The sequence below is a fragment of the Cornus florida genome, unplaced genomic scaffold (assembly GCF_030987335.1).
Source record: "Cornus florida cultivar Cherokee Brave unplaced genomic scaffold, ASM3098733v1 CherokeeBrave_3.0.0_Hap2_Chr01, whole genome shotgun sequence".
NCBI lineage: Eukaryota > Viridiplantae > Streptophyta > Magnoliopsida > Cornales > Cornaceae > Cornus > Cornus florida.
In genome coordinates, this window is record NW_026775571.1 from 107,032,023 (window position 1) to 107,054,188 (window position 22,166).

The window sequence follows — 22,166 nt, forward strand, 5'->3', positions numbered from 1 at the left end:
CATCCTATTTACTACGCTAACAAGACTCTCTCAGATGCTCAAATGAATTACACAACAACTGAGAAAGAATTATTAGCGGTTGTCTATGCCTTGGATAAATTCCGTTCATATCTTCTTGGATCCAAGGTTATCGTTTTCACGGATCATGCCGCGTTAAGACATTTACTTGCAAAGAAAGAGACCAAACCTCATCTTTTTCATTGGACACTCTTACTCCAAGAGTTCAACATTGAGATTAAGGACAAGAAAGGAATTGATAATGTAGTTACAGACCATCTTTCTAGGTTTTTAATTAAGAACACTTCTAATTTTTCTCCAGTTCATGACTCCTTCCCGGATGAGCAACTGTTCCAGATTTCTCATGAGTTACCTCCTTGGTTCACTGACATTATCAATTATCTTGCGGTTGGGAAAATTCTATCAAAATTGTCTAAGCAAGAGAAAGACTGGTTCTTCGCTCAAATCAAAAATTTCTTTTAGGAAGACCCGAAATTGTTCAAGTACTGTCCGGATCAAATAATCCGAAGATGTATTCCTAAATCTGAAGTCCAAAACATCTTGAAATTCTGCCACACTCTTTGATGTGGAGGACATTTCAGTGCCAAAAAGACTTTATCTAAAGTTCTTTAGAGTGGATTTTATTGGCCTTCATTATTCAAGGATTCCTACAACTTTTACAAGTCTTGTACACGATGTCAAAAGCTTGGGGCCATGTCAAAAAGGGACATGATGCCATTGAACTCCATTTTAATCATCGAAATCTTTGATGTCTGGGGAATATATTTTATGGGACCATTTCCATCTTTTTATGGTTATTTTTACATTATCCTAGCAGTGGATTATGTATCTAAATGGATAGAAGCTGAGGCGACCATAACCAATGACCACACTACAGTGGTCTAGTTCATTCAAAAGAACATATTCAGTCGGTTTGGCACACCTCGAGCACTCTTGAGTGATGGAGGATCTCATTTCTGTAATCGTTATCTTCGATCTGTTCCCCTTAAATACTCTGTCAGTCATAAGGTTGCCACACGTTACCATCCTCAATCGAGTGGTCAAGTGAAAATTTCTAATCGGGAAATTAAGCATATTCTTAAAAAGACGGCTCAACCGGACCGCAAAGATTGGTCAGTACGACTAAACGATGCGCTTTGGGCCTACCGAACTACGTTTAAAACGCCAATTGGCATGTCATCATACCGGATTGTTTAGAGTAAGGCATGTCATCTTCCGGATGAATTAGAGCATCATACATTTTGGGCCATAAAACGGTTTAATTTTTATCTTGATTAGGATAGCTCTAACGGAAAATTGTAGCTCAATGAGCTAGAAGAAATCTAGAATGAGGCTTTTGAAAATGTAAAAATTTGTAAAGCAAAGACTAAAGCATTCCATGATAAACATATCATCAATAAGTCTGTTGCTTTAGGTTAAAAGGTTTGGCTTTTCAATTCCAGATTGCAACTCTTCCCAGGGAAGCTTCGATCACGCTGGGAAGGTCCTTTTCTAATCACTTCGGTATTCTCTTATGGTGCAGTTGAGCTGTAAGACGCGAAGAATGGGAATCTTTTTAAGGTCAATGGTCAGCGGCTTAAGCCTTACATTGATAACTTAGTCCCGGTCGGATATGTGGATTCCATTATCTTGACGGATCCAATTTATGAGGACTAAAAGAATTCCCATAACGTCTAGCTATCGACGTTAAATTTAGCACTTTAAGGAAACAAATTCTTTCCGTTCCAAGCTTCCTTATTTACTTGTTACTGTAAACCAAAAATATTTAAAAATGCCTATGTAAAAACTCCACTTTACATTCTTCAAGAATCATTTAGATTTCTATTCCAAAGGCCATCGTGGGTTTTTATAAATCATAAAAGGTTTTGGTAACATTTTTGGGAGTTTTTCAAGTAGAAATCAATTTAAGGTACTAGGCAAATGTCGCGTCCGAACGCCATCACCTGCTCTCTCCCACGTCTGAATGCCACTTCCGGCGTCCGAACACCATTATACATATGCCAAATCCCGAACCTCATTGCTGCTAGAATCGCGCCTCACTACAGTGCGCGTCCGGACCCCATGCCTTGCGTCCGGACGCGAAGGCCCATGAAGCCAACCGGAGCCCAGCTCGAGATTTTATAACCTCTATTCTTTCATTCCTCATTCATAACCTACACCTCCCACTTTCTAACCCTACCTTTCCAATCCATATCATAATCATATTTCACTCTTTTCATCTCCATTTGTCCTCCATCCATCATCTCTAATCATCCTTTTCCATCATAATCATAATCTTTCAATCAAAGAAGGCAAAGTTTCAAACTTCAAATTGAGGTAAGTTCTTTTCTCTTCTATATTTCAACTATTGATTATTTCATAGAGATTAGAACTTGATTTTGTGGGCGATTAGTTTATTCAGTGAGAAATTGGTGTGCTTCAATTCTAAATTCATGCTTGTTGGATTCAAATAATCTAATCTTCACAAGTGTTATTTACCTTTCAGTCTTGCACATCACATGTTCGATAAAAGTTCTGAACCAATTTTCATCACTCATATGGCTTCTTCTTCCGCTTCTAAGTGCCCTCGCACTTCCGAGGGGTCTTTTGAGGACAATCCTACCCTGGATTGAACTGACTGGCCCATTAAATATGAAACCAAATTCATAATTGAGCATGAATTTCAAGACCATCCGGAAACGGTTTGGTCTATTTTAGAGCCAAAAAATCGTGGTCTAAAAGCTTTATTTAAGCCATGCGCTCGTGTTTTCCTTCTGCGGATCGTCCGGCAATTCTATGCCAACATGTCACACTCTTGTGCTTAGCCAAAGGTGATACGGACAACAATTGATGACACGCCCTTTGCATTCACCATCATTGACATTGCCACAGCTTGGGACGTTCCTATGACTTCTCCCTTAAATGATGATAATGAGCCCATTTATGGTGTTTGTCCAGACACAATTACTTTAGCAAACATTGTGCGTGAAATTTGTCACAACAACTACACATATCGTCGCACAACAAGCACCAACAAATCCTATATTCCATGCCGGATTTGGTTCTTAGACTTTGTCCTTACTTAGAATGTCTTTTTGGTTGCTAGGTATTCAGAAAGAAAAGGTACTTTTCTAACTACCCTTTTATGCTGTAGAAAGAGGTTTTTGGTTTTGCGTTCCACAGCTCATTTGGGATCAAATTGTGAAACTATATCGTGATCTCGTTGTCAAGCAACTGGATAATGCTTTGACATGGGCATTTCCATTTCTTTATTTGATCACGAAAATGCTAAAGAAGAAGGGATTCAAAGTGCGCTGAAATGAGGAGAAATTGGAGGATGTGTATAACTATAATCTCACTGAGTGGAAGAAGAGTCGTTCTCAATTGAAAAAGGGTAGACAGCTACGAATCGGTGATGATTTCAATTGGGGTGATGTGAATATTCCTTTGGAAGCTGAGCATGATGACCCTGTGCTTGCTGGTCCAATGTCACTTGCAATGACTAGAACAGAGTATGACTCTCTTAGCACCCAGCTTGATGCTCTTCAGCTGCAGGTCAGTAACATGGAGGGAAATCTTACAGATTTTCGTAAGGAAACAAGAAAAGGATAACAACTTCTGCAGGCTATGATGCATTCACTTATTGACCGTGGTGGTGCCGCTCCGGGTCCATCTCCTTCCACCTTTATGGAGGATTGAGCATTGTGTTGCTCTTTTGTTTTATTTAGTTCATGCTATTTACTTCTGTTTTGTGTGCTTTGAATAATTTTAGGATTTGGGCTATGTTTGTCATGACAATTGTGGGTGCATTTTTTAATGTGCACATATTTTGGTTTTCTTTCCTAGTTTTGAATAAAGCATGACATATTACTTCATAGTTATATCTTTATATATGTCTATGCTTTTATGCTTGGTATATAGTTTTTGTGAACAGATTATCAAGTCCAAGTTTGGGGGAAGAAATTTCACTTTTTCACTACGATTGGTTGCACTGAAGTTATTATCTCGCACTCGGTAGTTTCTCTCCTTTTACATCTTTTGGCATGCTTAATTTCTATACATGTTTTCATACATTGAGGACAATATATCATTTAAGTTTCGGGGTGTTGAAAGTTAGCTATTCACAGGCAGATTGTCATTATTGAATATGGTTGAATTGTTTATAGTTGAATTGATTTATTAAAAAAAAAAAATTAATTAATTAAAAAAAATTTGTATGTTTAGGCAAATGATTTTTGGCGTTGTTGGAACTAAGTTTGGGGAGGGGAAATTTATGTGATTAATACAGCTTGTATACTTATATAGGATATCAAGGAATGATTGAAAGTTGTTAGCATGATTGTTCAAATGAAAAAGGTCCATTGTATGATTTAAATGTTTTATTTTGGAATCTTTCATCTCTAAGTGACTTCACAATGCACATTGAGCACATCGAAAATTGCATTCTCTTCCTTGTGGTTTTACTTAATTGACTCCTTGAATTGGTAGGTCAGATGAATGAAATAATCCTTGACATATATATATATATAAATAATAAATAAATAAATAAAACTGCATTCTTTCAACATGTCAACTGATTAAAAAGGAAGATAAGGAAAGAATGTAAGATGTATGATTAGTTTGAGTTTGTAGCCTAACCATTCTGAGTCATTACGCCTTTAGGAGTGTCTTTACACTTAACGCCCTAAGACCATTTAGTTTGGGAGTCGTTGGCTCAGCGCTTGTTACATGGGGTGGTTAGAGAGCTTAAGGAACTTGGACATTGCACAAGATCATATATAAAAATAAAAATAAAAACTCACAAAATGTGTTCAAATAAATGTATGCCTTGGATTATGATTTCAAAAGATTGATTAAGGATGTGAAAATGTTGAATGAGCCATAAAAGGGTTAAAAGTGCATTCTTAAATAAAATGAAATTTCGGTTCACTTCAAAGGATCTTGAGATGAAATTCTATTATAAATGAGATGTTGAAGATCATGTATGTGGACTAGTCTGTTGATGCATGAGGGCTGGGAAGTGAATATTGTTTTGAGATGTCATTATATGCATACTTGTTGTAGTCTTCTTGATAGAGTTTTTCCCTAAAGTCATATGTTTCAATTTATACTAGAATGAGCCTTATTACTTAGTGTTTGTGGGTATCATTTTTGGTAAACCCTCACGAGACTTCACTCATCCTTTAGGGATACCTAGGGGTTTAAAAGACTTATTGCATACGCTAAATGCAATCGTCACTTCCATGAAAAAGGAGAAGTCTGTGCTTCAATTTTGTTTTGCTAAGGGACTAGCAAAATGTAAGTTTGGGGGTCTGATAAGCGTCAAATATTACATATTTAATGAGAGAGGAGGAAAGGCTGAAGGAGAGAGATCTCTTGTTTTTGTTTTTGAAAATATACAGAGAGAGAGGAGGATTTTTAGGATTCTTGGAGGCTAAGCTTGCAACAATGGTGAGAGAGGTGATTCTATTCTCTTCTTCAATCCTGGATGTTGTTGTCATATTCATGAGAGGCTAAATCCCTTTTCTAGGGAGTTTATGTAACTTATACCAAGCAAACATGGTTTGATTTGTATTTCAATTTGGGGATTTTTATTGTATATATTTAGTTTCATAAATTAGAAGTATCTACATTGACTTGATGTTCTTTACATTGAATTGATGCATGTGTTTATCATATGAATATAAATTTGTGTTGATTTGTTGTCTTGTCTTAGAAATCATATTGATACAAGTATTACACTTGATTTCCTATAGTGACAATGGGAAAGAATTTATGAAATGGTTATATTGGCATAAAGTTGAGCATTTATATAGGTTATACCTAAGAAAGATAGATCATGTTACATCCTTAGATTAATGTAGTTAGGTAGATGGTCCATACCAACTGAAGATAATCTATAATATTTAATTAATTTCATGTGCTACAACATACTGTTGAAGAACCTTGATAAGCCATACCTAGGGAAGATGGTTCATACCACAATCTAGTTTATGCTTGGTCCTGAATGTATGATCTTCTTGACGATGTTATGGTAGTTTTATGCTCTTACACATCATTATATATATATAATTGTCAATCCCCAAGTTGAGTGCAAGTTTAACATGTTTATGAGGTTGAGGTGAAGTCAATTCCTTAGCCTTCTCTTTATAAGTTCAATCCATCCTATTCACATTATTTATTGTCTTCTGAAAGTTAATTTCGTAGGTTAAGTGACAAACCAATCAATTTATCATTTCTTTTTTCAAATGGAGGAAGTAGTTGTATAATTCTGTTTGCCATAAACTAGCAATCCTTGTTGTTCGACAACTCCCTACTCTAGCATTAATCTGCAATGATGAATGTGCTATTATTATAAGTGGTATTTTTAAGTGGTACACATTTGTGCGCATCAATTTGTAAAACCCCAAACTCCACAAATTCTCTTCAAACTTCAATTTTAACGTTCAATCTTCAACTCTCAAGATCATGTGAATGATTTCATGTTTAACTTGCAAATATAGGATGAGTATGATGCAAGGTTGAACAAAATATATGAAGATATATATATGAGCAATATAGAGAGAGAGAAAGAGAGTGAATATATAAAGAGAAAATGGGTTTATGAAACAATACCCAACAACATGTCATATGGGTTTTATATCTGCCAATACTCGCTGTCAAGAACCGGTAGCCAAAATGGGAACCGGTTCACACTAAGCAGTGAGTCTATACAAAGCGAGGACCACTTTGGAATCGATACCAAATATGTGGTACCGGTAGCCAAGCTCCAGAGACTTGAGCCTTGAACCTTGTAACTTTGAATTGGTAGGAACCATGGGGAACTGGTACGAAAGAGACAGTATGTCTTTTTAAACTTGAAAATTTTTCAGAAAAACTTTCCTTTGACTTTGCGATTCACTCAATAATCAAACAAATCAAAAAAAACTACAAACTAAAAACAAAAATGTTTTTGAATTTTTTATAATTTTTCAATTTTTTTTTCATCATATTTTTTTATTTTTAATTTTAAAACAAAACAAAAATAAAAACAAATCATTGAGCAGTCAATCAAAGTCTTTCAAGTCCACACCTGATTCAATTTTTTCCAAAAATTTTTTAGAGATATCTATGAATTAAAATTTCGACTCCACAGAATATTTAATCAATTTCAATTCTCAGGAAATAATCACCACATGAATTTTAACTTGCATAATTTAATGAAATAATTAGAAATCAATCTAGCAAGTTCAAGTATGTGTGTGCAATCCATCTCATCAATTTTCAATCAATTATCAATAAATCATTGTCCAAACTATATTGATCGAAAAATATCAAGATAAAATTGTCTTTGAGCAATTTTTCTAAGTAAGGTAGCTTTCACTCTAAAGAGCAGACAACAATTCCCCAATTCAACTTGTCTCCACCTTTCTTTTTACTCAATTAGTTTCTCTTCAAAGTCTAATGGGAGCTTTCGAACACATCTCAATAGGTAGCCTTTTCCTAAACAAAGAATTCAGCAAATTTTTATTTTTTTCGTTTCTTTTTCATGCTGAATCTTTTTTTTTTTTTTTTTTTTTTTTTTTTTTTTTTTTTTAAGCTCCTATTTTTTTTAGACAATAACCTTTATAGCTTTTATGATCAATATACCTTGGTTAACAATTCAAAGATTTTCAATTAAATTTTTCAGATTTGGACTAGTACACAAAAGGTTATGAACTTAAGAGATTCAAATCTAAACATCCCTTTATCAATGCAAATGAACTTTCATTGTATAGATTACAAGCCAAGAATCTATTTTTAATCAAAAATCATGTGTCCAAATTTGTATTCAAAGATAGATTATAAATTCAATGAAAGAATTTTCTCAAATATATCCTGAAGACTATGATTAGAAACTCAAAACCCTAGCCAAACCCTGACAAGTGATCCAATGGCAACAAATTTTTTTTTTAAACACAGGCCATGATCATTGAATTTCATAGGACTCAGTTTGAAGGTGAAGTCCTTTTGGAAAAATGTTCCATGGACTCAACAGGCACATGATGAATCAAATCAGACTTTTTGATCCAAATAGTTCTCACTCTCATTTCCTGAAATTTTTCTTTATTTATCTCTTTCTTAGGTAAATTTTCAGCTTTAGAAATCTTAGGTGACACAACATTCTTTTTCTTCCTAGAATGCACCTTCTTCTTAGCATGAGAATTTTTAGAATAATTTTCAAAAAAGTCTTTCTTTTTCCTATGAAGGCATGAGTTATACTTATGTCCATTCTTTCCACAAAAAGTGTAATGCAACAATTTAGGCACATAAGACATATCAGAATGTGATGCATCAGGCAAACATAGTTTAGGCATAATAGCAAGCTTAACAAAAGTGGGTTTACCTTGATTATTAGAAAAACCTTTAACAAATCCTAACCCTGTTTTATCATTCATATCCTTACCCATGTTGATTATCTTATTCAAACTGTTTTGACTCATATTGAAACCCTTTCAGTTTATCTTTTTCAGATTTCAATTCAACTTCAAGATAATTATTTTTCAAAGTAAGACATTCGTTCAATAAGTTAGCAATACTTACCTTATCCTCCAGAATGATGATCTTCTTCTCAAGCTCAGTGATGCCAGAATTGCTTTCAAAAGCTTTTCTTTTTTCCTTCATCAATCTGTTTCTTTAGATTTGCATTCTCTCCTTTTGTTTGGATAAGCTCCTTTGCTAGCTTATTGATTGCCTGTTTGACTTCAATGGTTTCTTTGAACATCTTCTTCAACTTTTCATCGTCCTTTTCAGCCTCTTGTACCTGTTCATCATGAAACTTATTGTCTTCATTATTTGAAATATCAGAGTCAAATAAAGACATGACATGAGGAACTTTATCAAGAAAAGTGACATAAGAAAAATCATTAGAATCATTCAGAGGAGAATCACTATCACTCAAAGTAGAATTTTTAGACATAAAAACTTTCATTGCTTTTCCTTTATTTCTATCCTTTTGTTCTTTCCTATGACTAGGATAAACATTGGATGCATGACCTTTGCCACCACAATTCCAGCAAATGAATTCAGTTTCTTTTGATTCTTCTACTTTCTTTTCATTAAACCTAAACTTCGACGTTTTGTCAAATTTGTTAGGATTAGGCATGTTACTATTCCTACTCCTCTGCTACATTTGCAAAATCTTACTGTCTTGCATTGATAAGAATGCCAGATCATCATCAGAGTTGTCATCCACAGAATTCTCAACCTGTATAGATTTTAAAGCAAGATTTTTCTCCTTCTGATCTAAATCAAAATTCTGCATCTCAAAAGTTTTCAATGAACCTACTATCTCATTTACTTTACTGGTAGACAAATCTCAATGTTCAGTGATTGTTTCAACTCTAATCAGAAATCTTTTAGGCAAAGACCTTAAGATTTTCTCACAGGTTTTCTTATCACTAACTTTTTTAAGCTAAGTGACGCAGTTCAGAAATTATTTCAAGAAGACTAGAATAAAAATCAGAAAATGTTTCATCCTCTTTCATCACGATGTTCCTAAATTTATGAAAAAGTGACTGAATTTTGGACAACTTCACTTTAGAAGTTCCTTCATGAGTAACCTGCAAAATATCCCAAACTTCTTTAGCAGTTTTACAATTAGAAATTCTAGCATATTCAGATGGAATAGTAGAATTAATAATTGAATATAAAGCTTTGCCATTAGCATCATTACGCTCTGTTTCAATAGCAGTAAAAGCAAAAGTATCTTTTAACTCTTTGACTATTTTACCATCAACACAATTGTATCTACTGTAGGAGGTGTATAACCAGTTTCAATTATTGCCTAAGTTTTACCACCAGAATTTGCAAATAGGCTCTTATCTTTGATTTCCAAAAATTATAATTATCTCCTTCAAATAAAGGACCACGTTGATTAGATACACCTTCTTTTAACACATAAGGCATGATTTTGAAAACAATTTTTGAAAAACACAACAAAAACTTTCCAGCAAGGTTCAACTCAATGTGTAGAGATTGGCTCTGATACTAAATTGTGAGTCGTACGCAGTGGAAAATACTTCGAAAGTTTTTGTTTGTTTTGCAAATAGATATGTGTCGTTACCAACTTTACTTATTTTAGCAATTAAACAATTAATCATATGTAGATAAAATAAAGCAAAGTATAAAATTAGAGATGACACTAGGATTTTAACGAGGAAACCTGAGATACCCCTTGGATCTGAGACACGGGTTGATCAGGCCCAAGCCCATACCCGAGGGAAATATCAAACAATTAATATTTAAATCGAACGCAGAATACAAATTTGAATTAAAAATAAATACTAAAGCTGAAATGTATTCTAATTGAAAATCCTCAAGGTAATATTATAAAAATCCAAACTCCAAAACCTCCAATTATTTAACAACTCGGGAATCCATTTAGTGGACCCCTGATAACAATCCCAACTGTAAAATAACATAACTGTAATCCAAAACCCAAACTAATAAGATAGTAGTCCTACGTAGTCGGTGGAATGGAAATCTGTATCTGCTCTGCACGATCAAGCTCTAACCCTGGAACTAACGAGTACCTGAAAAATAAGAGAGTGGGTCAGGCTCACATGCAAGTCCTGATCTACTACGATCCAAACAGGAATTCGATATGCAGATACATCTTAGATAGACTCAACAATATCTAGAGTAGTCCATATATGTATATATTACACACTATAGACGCTCACCAGTCCAATAGGTCTGTTTCAGCCTGAGTAGAGATACAATACAAATTGCACATTACGTGGTCATGTGTAGTTAGACCTACCAGGAAACAACAGCTCTGTCCAGCTATCCATCCTAGGCGATATACGAACCCTAACCATGGTCTTGAGACTCAAGCTCATACCACGGTACCATATCATAAGTATATAAAGTCCGTGTCCTCCTAGTACAAAATATCATCCATCTGGTATAGTGGCTTGATATCTGTACAACAATTCATCCCACAAATCAAATTATGTCATCCAGTTATTTACTAACCTGACACTAATAGAGGTCGAACTTAACTTTTATTATTAATCCGAACCTCAATCCAGATTAGGTAGGCTTAGTGTCTAAACTAATTCATGCCTAGTATGCCACCGTCCCATACCGGTGCACACTATCCTCCATTTACCATAGTTGACCAAAAACAGTATAAATAGTTATCAACTACATTCCAAAATAAGCACAAATACAATTTCACATGTGTAAAACTAAATCATGCATCCACTAACAGAGTTAGAATCCAAATCCCAGTCCTTTAAATTTGTAAAATAAGATTACACAATCTACCTCTCCAAATAATACCATACTGGTGCAATGTATAACAGATTTAAACACCAGTTAACTCCATTTAAGCATACACATAATAAAATTACTATATGCCTAAATCACAGTTGAAAACATGATTCTCAATTTAAGATTTTGCAGAGAAATCAAAGTTTCAAAAACAGTAAGCAACAGAAGTTAATTCTCCAATCCTCCACCTACGAACTCTCTGTTGAAGCTTAGATTAATCCCATCCTAAATATCGAAATGTAGGCTTGCTTTCCAACAATTTTGTAAGTCTTAAGCAGTGAATTACATTATTCAGAAGCACATAGACAGCCTTAGAAAAAATCCAGTTTAACCAAATAGACCTCAATTTATCAGTTTTATATATTAAAGGAAAAAGAGAAGGCTCTGAAACAAGTGAGCCTTCTCCATTTCAAGGGGAGCCTTCTCCATTTCAAGGAGAGCTTTCTCCACTTCAAGGAAAGCGTCTATTTTTCTGTTGTCTTCTCCGACTCCGGTGGTTTCCAGTCTTTGAATTTAGTTTTATTACAGGTTTTAAAGTCCCATCCTCATCCCAGATTGATCACAAGACAGAGTTATACAACTAAGAACTTTATTACACATCAATGTTTAAAGCAAACAACAACCATATATAAACTAACTTGTAACAACTGAGCAACAGATTTAATTCAATGATACTAGAAACTGATTTAACATGTATAAAAGATGTAATTAAGACTTAGTTTAATTCCTGGAGTCTAACTAAGCATGCACAGAGCACAGATTCATGGGAAAGAGAAGAACAGAGACTTGCCTTCGAGACTTTGGTTTAAAATCTCTAACTGTCATCTCTATCAACTCCGGTAACGTCGGTTATGTTTAAATGCCCTTTGCTGCTCCTAGTTCAGTCCAGTAACACACACCAACCTCCCTTCCTTGATTTAGTCTTAGTTGAAGCCCAAAACCCTAGCTTCCTCCCTTTATCCCTCTCTGTAACTCTTTGGTTTTTCCAGTACGAGAACGGAGGTTCTCTGCTTGTAATTACAGAATTACGTTTTCTACTAAACCCTAAACCACCGTATTACGTATATTTATAGGTGTATATTAATAACCTTAGTCCATGAATAATTAGACTAAGCCCTAATTCCAATCCTAGTCGGCCCATGAAACTATTTAAGTTCTAACCTACAGCGGCTCACCTATACGTGAAATAATCTAAAGTTAACTGTAACATTAAAATGTTCAATAATTAAATCAAGTAAATAAGTTAAAATCCAATTAAGTAAAATAACATAATGAAATCAATTAAATAATTAAATACACTTAAACAATTAATTCCAAGTAAATAATTAAAAATACTCAATTAATTCAATTTAATTACCCCAATAAAACAATTAAGCAAATAAAAATGCAATTAAATCAAAAATTAAATGCCAGATATATCCTTTGAAAATTAGGGGTATTACATTCTTCCCCCCTAAGAAAAGGAATTCCGTCCTCGGAATTCGCTCTTACCTTCTTTCAATATTTCAGGAAACTGCGAGCGAATGACATCTTCCCGTTCCTAAGTGGACTCAGCCTCATTGTGATGACTCTTGTGATCGCTGAATATTCAGTCTCATATTCAGCTCTCGCTGAGTGAACAAATACTGCAGACTCTTGTGATCGCTGAATAATCTAAAGGACTAACCCAACAGATAATGCCTCCAAATACGTAAAGCAAAGACCACAGATGCCAACTCCAAATCATGTGTTAGATAATTAAGCTCGTGAGGCTTAAGCTTCCGAGATCCATACGAAATTGATTGCTCCTCCTGCAGCAAAACACATCCAAGACCCTACAAAGAAGCATCCGTGTAAACCGGTACAGAAGTCAACTTAGTCTTCAGCTCATCAAATGCTTTCTGACAATGTTCATCCCACACGAACCGTACACCCTTCTTAGTTAGATGAGTGAGTTATCCCACTATCTTTGAGAACCCCTAGATGAACCTCCTGTAATATCCTGCCAAACCGAGGAAACTCCGAATCTCAGTAGGTGAAGTAGGCTATCCCCACTCAACCACCGCTGAAACCTTGGCCGGATCCACCACTATTCCCCTTTCAAATACCACGTGACCCAGAAACTTCACCCGTTGCCAAAATTCACACGTCTCGAACTTGGCATACAACTGGTGCTCACGAAGTGTCTGTAACATAATCCGTAGATGTCTAGCATGGTCGTCCTTTGACCTTGAGTAAATCAAAATGTCATCTATGAAGACAATGACAAATTGATTCAAGTAAGCCCTGAAAACTCTGTTCATTAAATCCATGAAAACCGCTGGTCCATTAGTCAACCCAAACAGCATCACCCGAAACTCATAAGATCCATATTTAGTGAGAAACGCTGTCCTCGGAACATCCTGCTCCAGAACCCGAAGTTAATGATATCTAGACCGCAGATCAATCTTAGAGAAATAAGTAGCCCCCCTCAACTGATCAAAAAGATCATCAATCTTGGGCAAAGGGTACTTGTTACGAATGGTAACCTTGTTCAACTCCCTGTAATCTATACACAGCCGAAGTGAACCATCCTTATTCTTCACAAACAGAACTGATGCTACCCAGGGTGAAGTACTCCTACGATATTCGCTATACTACTAGCAATTTAGATCACCTCGCGCGATCATTCATCTTCAAGATTTAGTACCCTATCTATTGGAGACACATAAATCTCCTCTATTAGGATCCTCTTCAGCTCCTACTCCTCGCTTGTCTCCTCTAATTGTTGTGACTTATCACGTACACTTAAATCCTTCCTTGGCTTATACTTTTAAAGTAATGCCAAACAAACCTAAACCATCGATCCCTAACTCTGCCTTCTGGCAACAAAATCGATAACGTACTCCTTTACTCCTTTGGGTCTTTATCGTTTTCGCCTTGAACCCATCATTTTCCTGGTGCCAACCATTCTATGACTACAGAATATAATTGACATCAGCTCCTCCTAACAAACCGTAAATAGAGTACAACGAATCCTAATATGGGCTCTAAGTTTTAAGAGAAGCAACACGGAAGTCACATAACAAAAGACACTCCTAAGGACACTTGAACCTAGAGTGCTCTGATACCAACTGTGATACCCCTGGATTCCTAAATGCGGGTTGGCCAGGCCCATGCCTGAATACCCGAGGATATCAAAAACAAAATCGATAATAAACGAACACAGAGTACAAAAGAATAAAGAAAAATAAATAAAATACTGACAAGAAACTAAAATGATAATCCAATAATAAACCTCAGAATATATTTCCATTAATTAATAAACTCTTCTGATACAACAGATCCTCCAAAATACAACTCGGGAATCCACACTGTGTGGACCCCTAAAAAATTCAAACTAAACAAATGACAGCAATAATTGTCTAAATCAGGAAACTGAATCATAAAGGAACTCCTATGTAGATAAACCGGAAGAGTGAAGTAGATTGATCCCTGCTCAGCACAAATAATCTCTACTCCTGACGAACACCTGAAAAATAATGGTGGGTCAGGCCCACAAACAAGTTCTACTCTACTACAATCCAAGCAGAGATTCGATACACGTATACAACCTAATCAATCCAACAATAACTAGTATTCCATATATATATATATACACACACACTAAAGGAATCTCACTAGACTATAGGGTTGTCTCAACCTGAATAGTAGGCAACATGCAAAACGCACATATAGTGGGCATGAGTACCTAGACATACCAGGGTACACAACTACACTATATCTAGTTATACATCCCTGACGATATACGCACCTTAACCACTGATCATGAGACTCAAGCTCATATCATGGCACCATACTTATATATATATATATATATATATATCTATATATATATATCTATATATATAAAATCTAGTATCCAGTATAAATTAATCCTTCATAAGTCATTCAACTTATTCAGCTGACCTGACTTGAATATAAGTAGGACTTAACATTTTAGTTAATCCATTCCATTATATAATAAATTAATCCTCCATAAGTCATTCAACTCGTTCAACTGACCTGACTTGAATATAAGTAGGACTTAACATTTTAGTTAATCCATTCCCTTATATAAAATAGGTAGGACTTAACTGATAAGTTAATCCGTTCCTAAAATGCCACTGTCCCATACCAGTGCATTAAACCACACAATCTAACAATTGATGTAACAATTAAAGAAATACATCAAACATTCCAGAAATAACTATGATCATATGATATCAAGTTATCACATAATAGGAATGACTTATTATTTATTTAAGCTTCCTATATCATATGTCATACACAAACTGAATCTTATACATGATGATATTTTATTACACCATCAAATAAGCACTCTCCATATCCAATTCATCCTACACATCAAATCTCGATTACTAAAACATTTTAAAAGATCAAATCCATTCGTTTGTTTAAAACATTCAAATAGTAAATATCATTATGATTGAGTATATTTAAATTTATTTAAACCCAAACCTAGTCCCTATTTAATGTTCAGGAATCCTAAGCATGTTTCTACGTTCCATCATTCCATAGATATGAAAAATACATAATTCAAACATGTAAAAATTCACACCAGAAATCAAATCAAAATGATCCATTTATCAATTCATAACACAAGAACAGATCTGAACCAATTTCATAAAACCTATGTACTAATCCAATTAAATATGCATAGTTATTTAATTTTAGGTGTTTAATAAATCCTAAAATTTCCTAGGCATGTACAGAAACACGAATCATAAGGAAAGAGATAGAAGAAGAACTTGCCTTAAACTTTCGGATCGAAAGTGAAACTTCTTCTTCCTTGATCTTCTCTCTACAGGGTTTTTCTCCTCCTTTCTTCCTTTTCCTCCTTCCTTCTTTAACTCTCTCTCTCTAGAATATATCACGTGAATATTTCTAACCCCCTTTTACAACCTATAGCTATATATTTATAGGCTAAATAAAATAACCTTAACTCTTTTCCCAATTCAAGTCAACTTAAAAAAAAAAAAAATTTAAAAAGGTAAGTAAAATATGTTACGTACATAATTTATGTATATCTTTATTAAATAAATAAATTATACACATCCCATTATTTATTAATGGATTATCCAATAATACCTAAGTTACCATAATATTATAAAGTAACTTAAAAAAATAATACGTATCAAATCTATGTATATTTTTATTATTTAAATATAAAACATATATACATCAGATTAAATATTACTACCCAAGTTATCATAAAAGTAATTAATACATTACCCATTATTTATTAATGGATTATCCAATAATACTTAAGTTACTATAATATTATAAAGTAACTTAAAACATAACACGTATCAAATCTATGTATATTTTTATTATTTAAATATAAAACATATATACGTTAGATTAAATATTACTACCCAATTTACCATAAAAGTAATTAATAAATTACTTTCTATTTTATATATGTGAATAATATATATCTATATATATATATACGCAACTATCCATGGGTAATAATCCGTACCCATCCAACCTCATATCCAAGTAATCCATGGGACCTAATTGGTTGGTCCATTACTACTAACCATAACCATAAAAGAAAAATAAAATAAAATAATAAAATAAAAGAAAACATTTAATTTACAATTAATCAAAACATCATTTAAGCACATAAAATAATTAACACATAGACAAATACAAATAATACATATACACATAATCAAATAATCAAGTAATACTTAATTCAATTAAACACATAAGCAATTAATCAAATAATCAATTAAATAATTAAAAATATAATTAAAACAAATAAATAAATACCGAAACTATCCTTTTAAAATTAAGCGTATTACATTCTTCCGTCTTAACAAAAGGAATTCCATCCTTGGAATTCGCCCTTACTTTCGTCCATTATGTTTGGAAACTGTGAGCGTAAAACATCCTCGTATTCCCAAGTAGATGCAACCTCACTATGAGGGCTCCACTTAACTCCAATATACCAAGTGGTATACAGGATTCCTATATTTTAGGAAACATAACAATCATACAATGCATAGGTTGTATCAAATGACAACGTAATCCTCCCATGTCGACAAGGGAATAATCTACATACCTCCGAGTGCCATAGAATATACGCACAAACTCCTATGCACCCAGCGCTAATAATTTGGTAATGCTAATTCAGAGGCGACTGCCTCAATTGCGAAACACAATCCTCTAAAAGTCAATGTAATAAGTAAAATTAACCTTTCTCCAAAAATCGTCTTTCTTCCTACATGAAAAACAGAACGAGCAAACTACTCCCTGATAAAAAAACTCTAGTATACGAGTTTAATTATTTACAACATCCCACTGCTGCCTCTAAATTGTGCGCAGTCCATTACAAAGGGGAGTATTTCTCTTCGACGTATTTTTAAATGAATTCAAGGTCTGATTGTACAACCCTTGCTTCCAGTTCAAACCAACAAATGAGAGGTATGCACGAGGTAATATACAAAACCTCAAACGTTGTCACCCCAACCTCCTTATGCCAACAATACCATAGACAAAAACTGAAAAGTGAAGTAAATGCTTCCAATTGTCCATGAAAACATAGGATATATGCCTCAAGCATATCCTTTATTGTCTAATTTAATCTCTCAATTAATTCCTCTGTCTATAGATATGAAGCAAAACTGCAGCTCCAAAATCGTTATAAAGCTCATTCGAAATAGCACTTTGCATCACTATAATGCACATCCACATGCTATAACACCACTATCACTGAACTATAGAACTACTATGAATTTCTAAAATAAGCATCACTCAAATTTATGTCCTCAAGCGATCTTTCTTAATCTCCCACTCAGATTCCATATGGAAAATTGAAATTCCAAATCAATGTCAATCATTCCCACCGACCGTCACTCCTGTTTAGTTCAACTTCCATATTTGTTATAGGAAATGGCTAAAGATTCCTATGATATCTGATGATTAACTTTCCACCTTTGTAGCAGGTTTTACACTTAGGGTAATTATATACACATCCTTATCAGTACCTGTTCACCAAAACCGACATTTGATGTCGTGATCTACCTTCTAACTGTCTGGGTGTACTAAGAAAAATTATAAATTTTCATCTCAGTCGCCCGACCGTCATATCACTATTTACAGAAACTACTAACTTATCCTCCAGTACCTTAAACTCTATCTGAGTAAGGTAACACCTTCTCTAGGGTCAGCTCCGATATTCAAAATTGACCTCCTGAACTACCATGGTAATTACAAGTGTTATTATTACACCTGCTATACATTCAACTGATAATTTATCAACGAACCAAAAGATATAAATATCATATCGGTTGTTAAGAGCATCCACTTCCATCTTCGCTTCTGACAGACGAAACTTGATATAAATTGTGAATCACCACTGTAATCCATCTAAACCGTCTCGTGATCCATTCTATTCGTATGAACTGAAGTCCTACCAGTTTGAAATAGATAAGAATCAATCTGACCTAATGTATCAGTCAACCAATATCCCATCCAGAATCCTGACCCTTGTGTAAAATCAGAAATCCCGCAACTAAATCTATAAAATGCTCTCTCATTTCCACTTTAGTATAGGAAATGGCTGCAAAGGATCTAGTGATCTTTGATGGTCCATCTCTATTATCTAATAAATATTATACATGGAGAAAAATCACTATGTCCCTTCTCCTGCCTATCGTGAAGCATCATGTTTCCACCAGGATGAAGAACTAAAAGTTGTGAAACTCAGTCCGTGCATCCTCCATCCAATTTGTCTATAGAAAGTACCGTTAGTCCGGTACCACCAGCTTTCGTCTGTACCCAACGTTTAAATTGGAGCATCTTCAAAAGTGAATTCTGTAACTAAATCTATCCACCACTGATCCGTGATAAACTTGCCGATATAGAAAATCAATCGGTAATTCTATTTATCAATAGTCAACTATGACTTTAACTCAACAAAAGTCAACAAACTACGACCTTTCCATACATACCATGCACTTCATCTTTATATAGGTGTTTGGTCTCAACATCTTATCTTTAACACACCCTGCTTCTTTAAGACAAGTTAATGACAATCCGACTTCTTTGTCTAACTTCAAAAGAATATGAAATCTTTCCATCCTCTGCATAAATCATTAATTTCCTAGCAAGAACTAATTGTTACAAATTGTGACTAAAAAGATAATTCCATATTATTTATGGAAATGAAGAGACTTAGTTTCCTCCTCCATGTGCAACACCGGCAAATTCCTCCTAATGACACACCCTCGTGAATAAATTCTTGGTTAAGAATTTACTGATGAATATTTATTCAGTCTCCTATCCTCACTCGGTGTCATTCCAATAAGTACTTAATCCAGTACTAAATCCTCCTTCCGACTTGGTAACAACTTCTAAAATTTTCAAGAAGATGTTCAGCAAGTCCAGCACCTCTGATAAATCATCATGTCGTTACAGTGATCTTTATTTACCACTACCTTACGCATGCCGAAACATTAACAACCACCAATATCATGGCGTTGTAATATGTTTCGAATCCATACCTAACGTAAAGTATATCAAACTAATCATTCTAAATTGTTTGACTCGTAGTGATGGTTTAATTATCCCATCCCAAAACACACTATAATGACATATGTCCACGTCCAATAGATTGGCTAGATTTATATGTATCTACCAAATCCTATAACCGTACGCTCACAAATCTAGCGTAAATAGCGCTATTACTCAATGTTATTAAAATAATAGTTGGCTGATCACACACTTGTGTCCCCAACTAAACCACATACCAAATCCCGATGAATTTACAAAAAGAAAATAAAATACGTATGATAAACACAATAAAACAAAATATACTCCTACTTAGGATATCATTCTTTCTAAAAAAGAAAGTCTCATTTGAAATCAACCATACTAGATTGTTTCAAAATTTCCTTTTATAGTTTCGTAAATAATCATCCAATCTCGAAACATATTCTTTAAAATATAGCTTAAAAACACAAATGTTTGCCAAGCAAATACCAAGGGCTTAACCCTCATCTTCTTATATGCGGAATGTAAACTATCTAACTTGGCCTTAAAAAGCGAATTAGAACGTCACAACATAATACCAATGCCCTATTGTATATGATTTAAAAATTATGTATTTCGTTCTGGTAAAAATACATCCGATCCCCAAACTCTTGAACAATACTTCTTATATACCTCTTTTAGAGATGATAAGAAAACTTAATTATTTGTAAATTGATCAACCCCAATTCTACTAATAACATTCGCTATACTACTAGCAATTCAGATCACCTCGCGCGATCATCCATCTTCAAGATTTAGTACCCTCTCTATTGGATACACATAAATCTCCTCCATTAGGATCATCTTCGGCTCCTACTCCTCGCTTGTCTCCTCCAATTGTTGTGACTTATCACATATACTTAAATCCTTCCTTGGCATATACTTTTAAAGTAACGCCAAACAAACCTAAACCATTGATCCCTAACTCTGCCTTCTGGCAACAAAATCGATAACGTACTTCTTTACTCCTTTGGGTCTTTATCGCTTTCGCCTTGAACCAATTCTTTTCCTAGTGCCAACCATTCTATGACTACAGAATATAATTGACATCAGCTCCTCCTAACAAACCGTAAATAGAGTACAACGAATACTAATACGGGCTCTAAGTTCTAAGAGACGCAACGCGGAAGTCACATAACGAAAGACACTCCTAAGGACATTTGAACCTAGAGTGCTCTAATACCAACTGTGACACCCCCGGATTCCCGAATGCGGGTTGGCCAGGCCCACGCCCGAATACCCGAGGATATCAAAAACAAAATCGATAATAAACGAACACAGAGTACAAAAGAATGAAGAAAAATAAATAAAATGCTGACAAGAAACTAAAATGATAATCCAATAATAAACCTCAGAATATATTTTCAATAATTAATAAACTCTTCTGATACAACTGATCCTCCAAAATACAACTCAGGAATCCATACTGTGTGGACCCCTAAAAAATCCAAACTAAACAAATGACAGCAATAACTGTCTGTAATACCCCTAGTTTTCAAAAGGATAAAATGGGGATTTAATTTTGATTTTTATTGCATTTTTTTTTATTTTAATTATGTCACTTATGTGTTTTGTTTTCTTAATTGTTATATAGTGAATTGGTTTGTTTAATTGATTAAGTGTGAATTATTTGTTTTAGATTAATTGATTTATTTTAATTGTTTATTGGTTTTAAATTAATTGTTTAATTGAATTGGTATTTTAAATTAATTAATTATTTATTTTAATTTAATTGGTTTTAACTGACGTGTCTTGTTTATGGCTTATATGGTTTATATTTTAGGGTTATTTTAATTTAAGTTAGGGTTTCATTTATTCATGGTGTAGCCGACTTGTAAATGTAATTGAATTAAACATAGGTTAAATAATAGCCTATATATATAAAACTGTATGGTCTGCTAGGGTTGGAGAAACAAAAACAAAACCCTATTCACGGAATAGTATTTTGAGAGGAAAACAGAGAGGGTTCTTGAGAGAATCTGTGAGGCTAATGGAGGAAGGATAGAGGACGAGCAGAGGAGTTGCTCGTGGGTAAGTCAAGAAGCAACAGAGGAATAGAAGGTTTATCAAAGGAGGAAAACAATCTGGGGAATTCTGAAACGTAGAGACGGCGTGGAGGTTTTAATTCAAAATCTCATAGGCAAGTTTCATTCTGTCTCCTTCCTATAAACTTGTGTTCTGTACATTCTATATAGTCTCCAGGGATTAATTCAACCTTTAAAACTAATAGTTGATGCATGTTATATTAGACTGTAACCTGTTTTACGTTTAAATAACTGAAATTAGGTTTTTCTCAAACTGTGTTATTT

The 22,166-nt window shown here is 34.3% G+C and overlaps 1 protein-coding gene across 1 annotated transcript in view; it reads right to left on the minus strand.

Annotated features, from left to right (window-relative positions):
• Window positions 1-8,614: 8,614 nt before the first annotated feature.
• LOC132279915 (wall-associated receptor kinase-like 8) overlaps window positions 8,615-22,166 on the minus strand; it is a 36,245-nt gene continuing 22,693 nt past the window's right edge. The window contains exons 5-6 of the mRNA XM_059781988.1: window positions 9,163-9,223; window positions 8,615-9,012 (exon numbers count right to left, since the gene is read on the minus strand). Of these exons, the coding sequence (XP_059637971.1) occupies window positions 8,615-9,012; window positions 9,163-9,223 (459 nt within the window). The remainder of the gene's footprint in view (window positions 9,013-9,162; window positions 9,224-22,166) is intronic.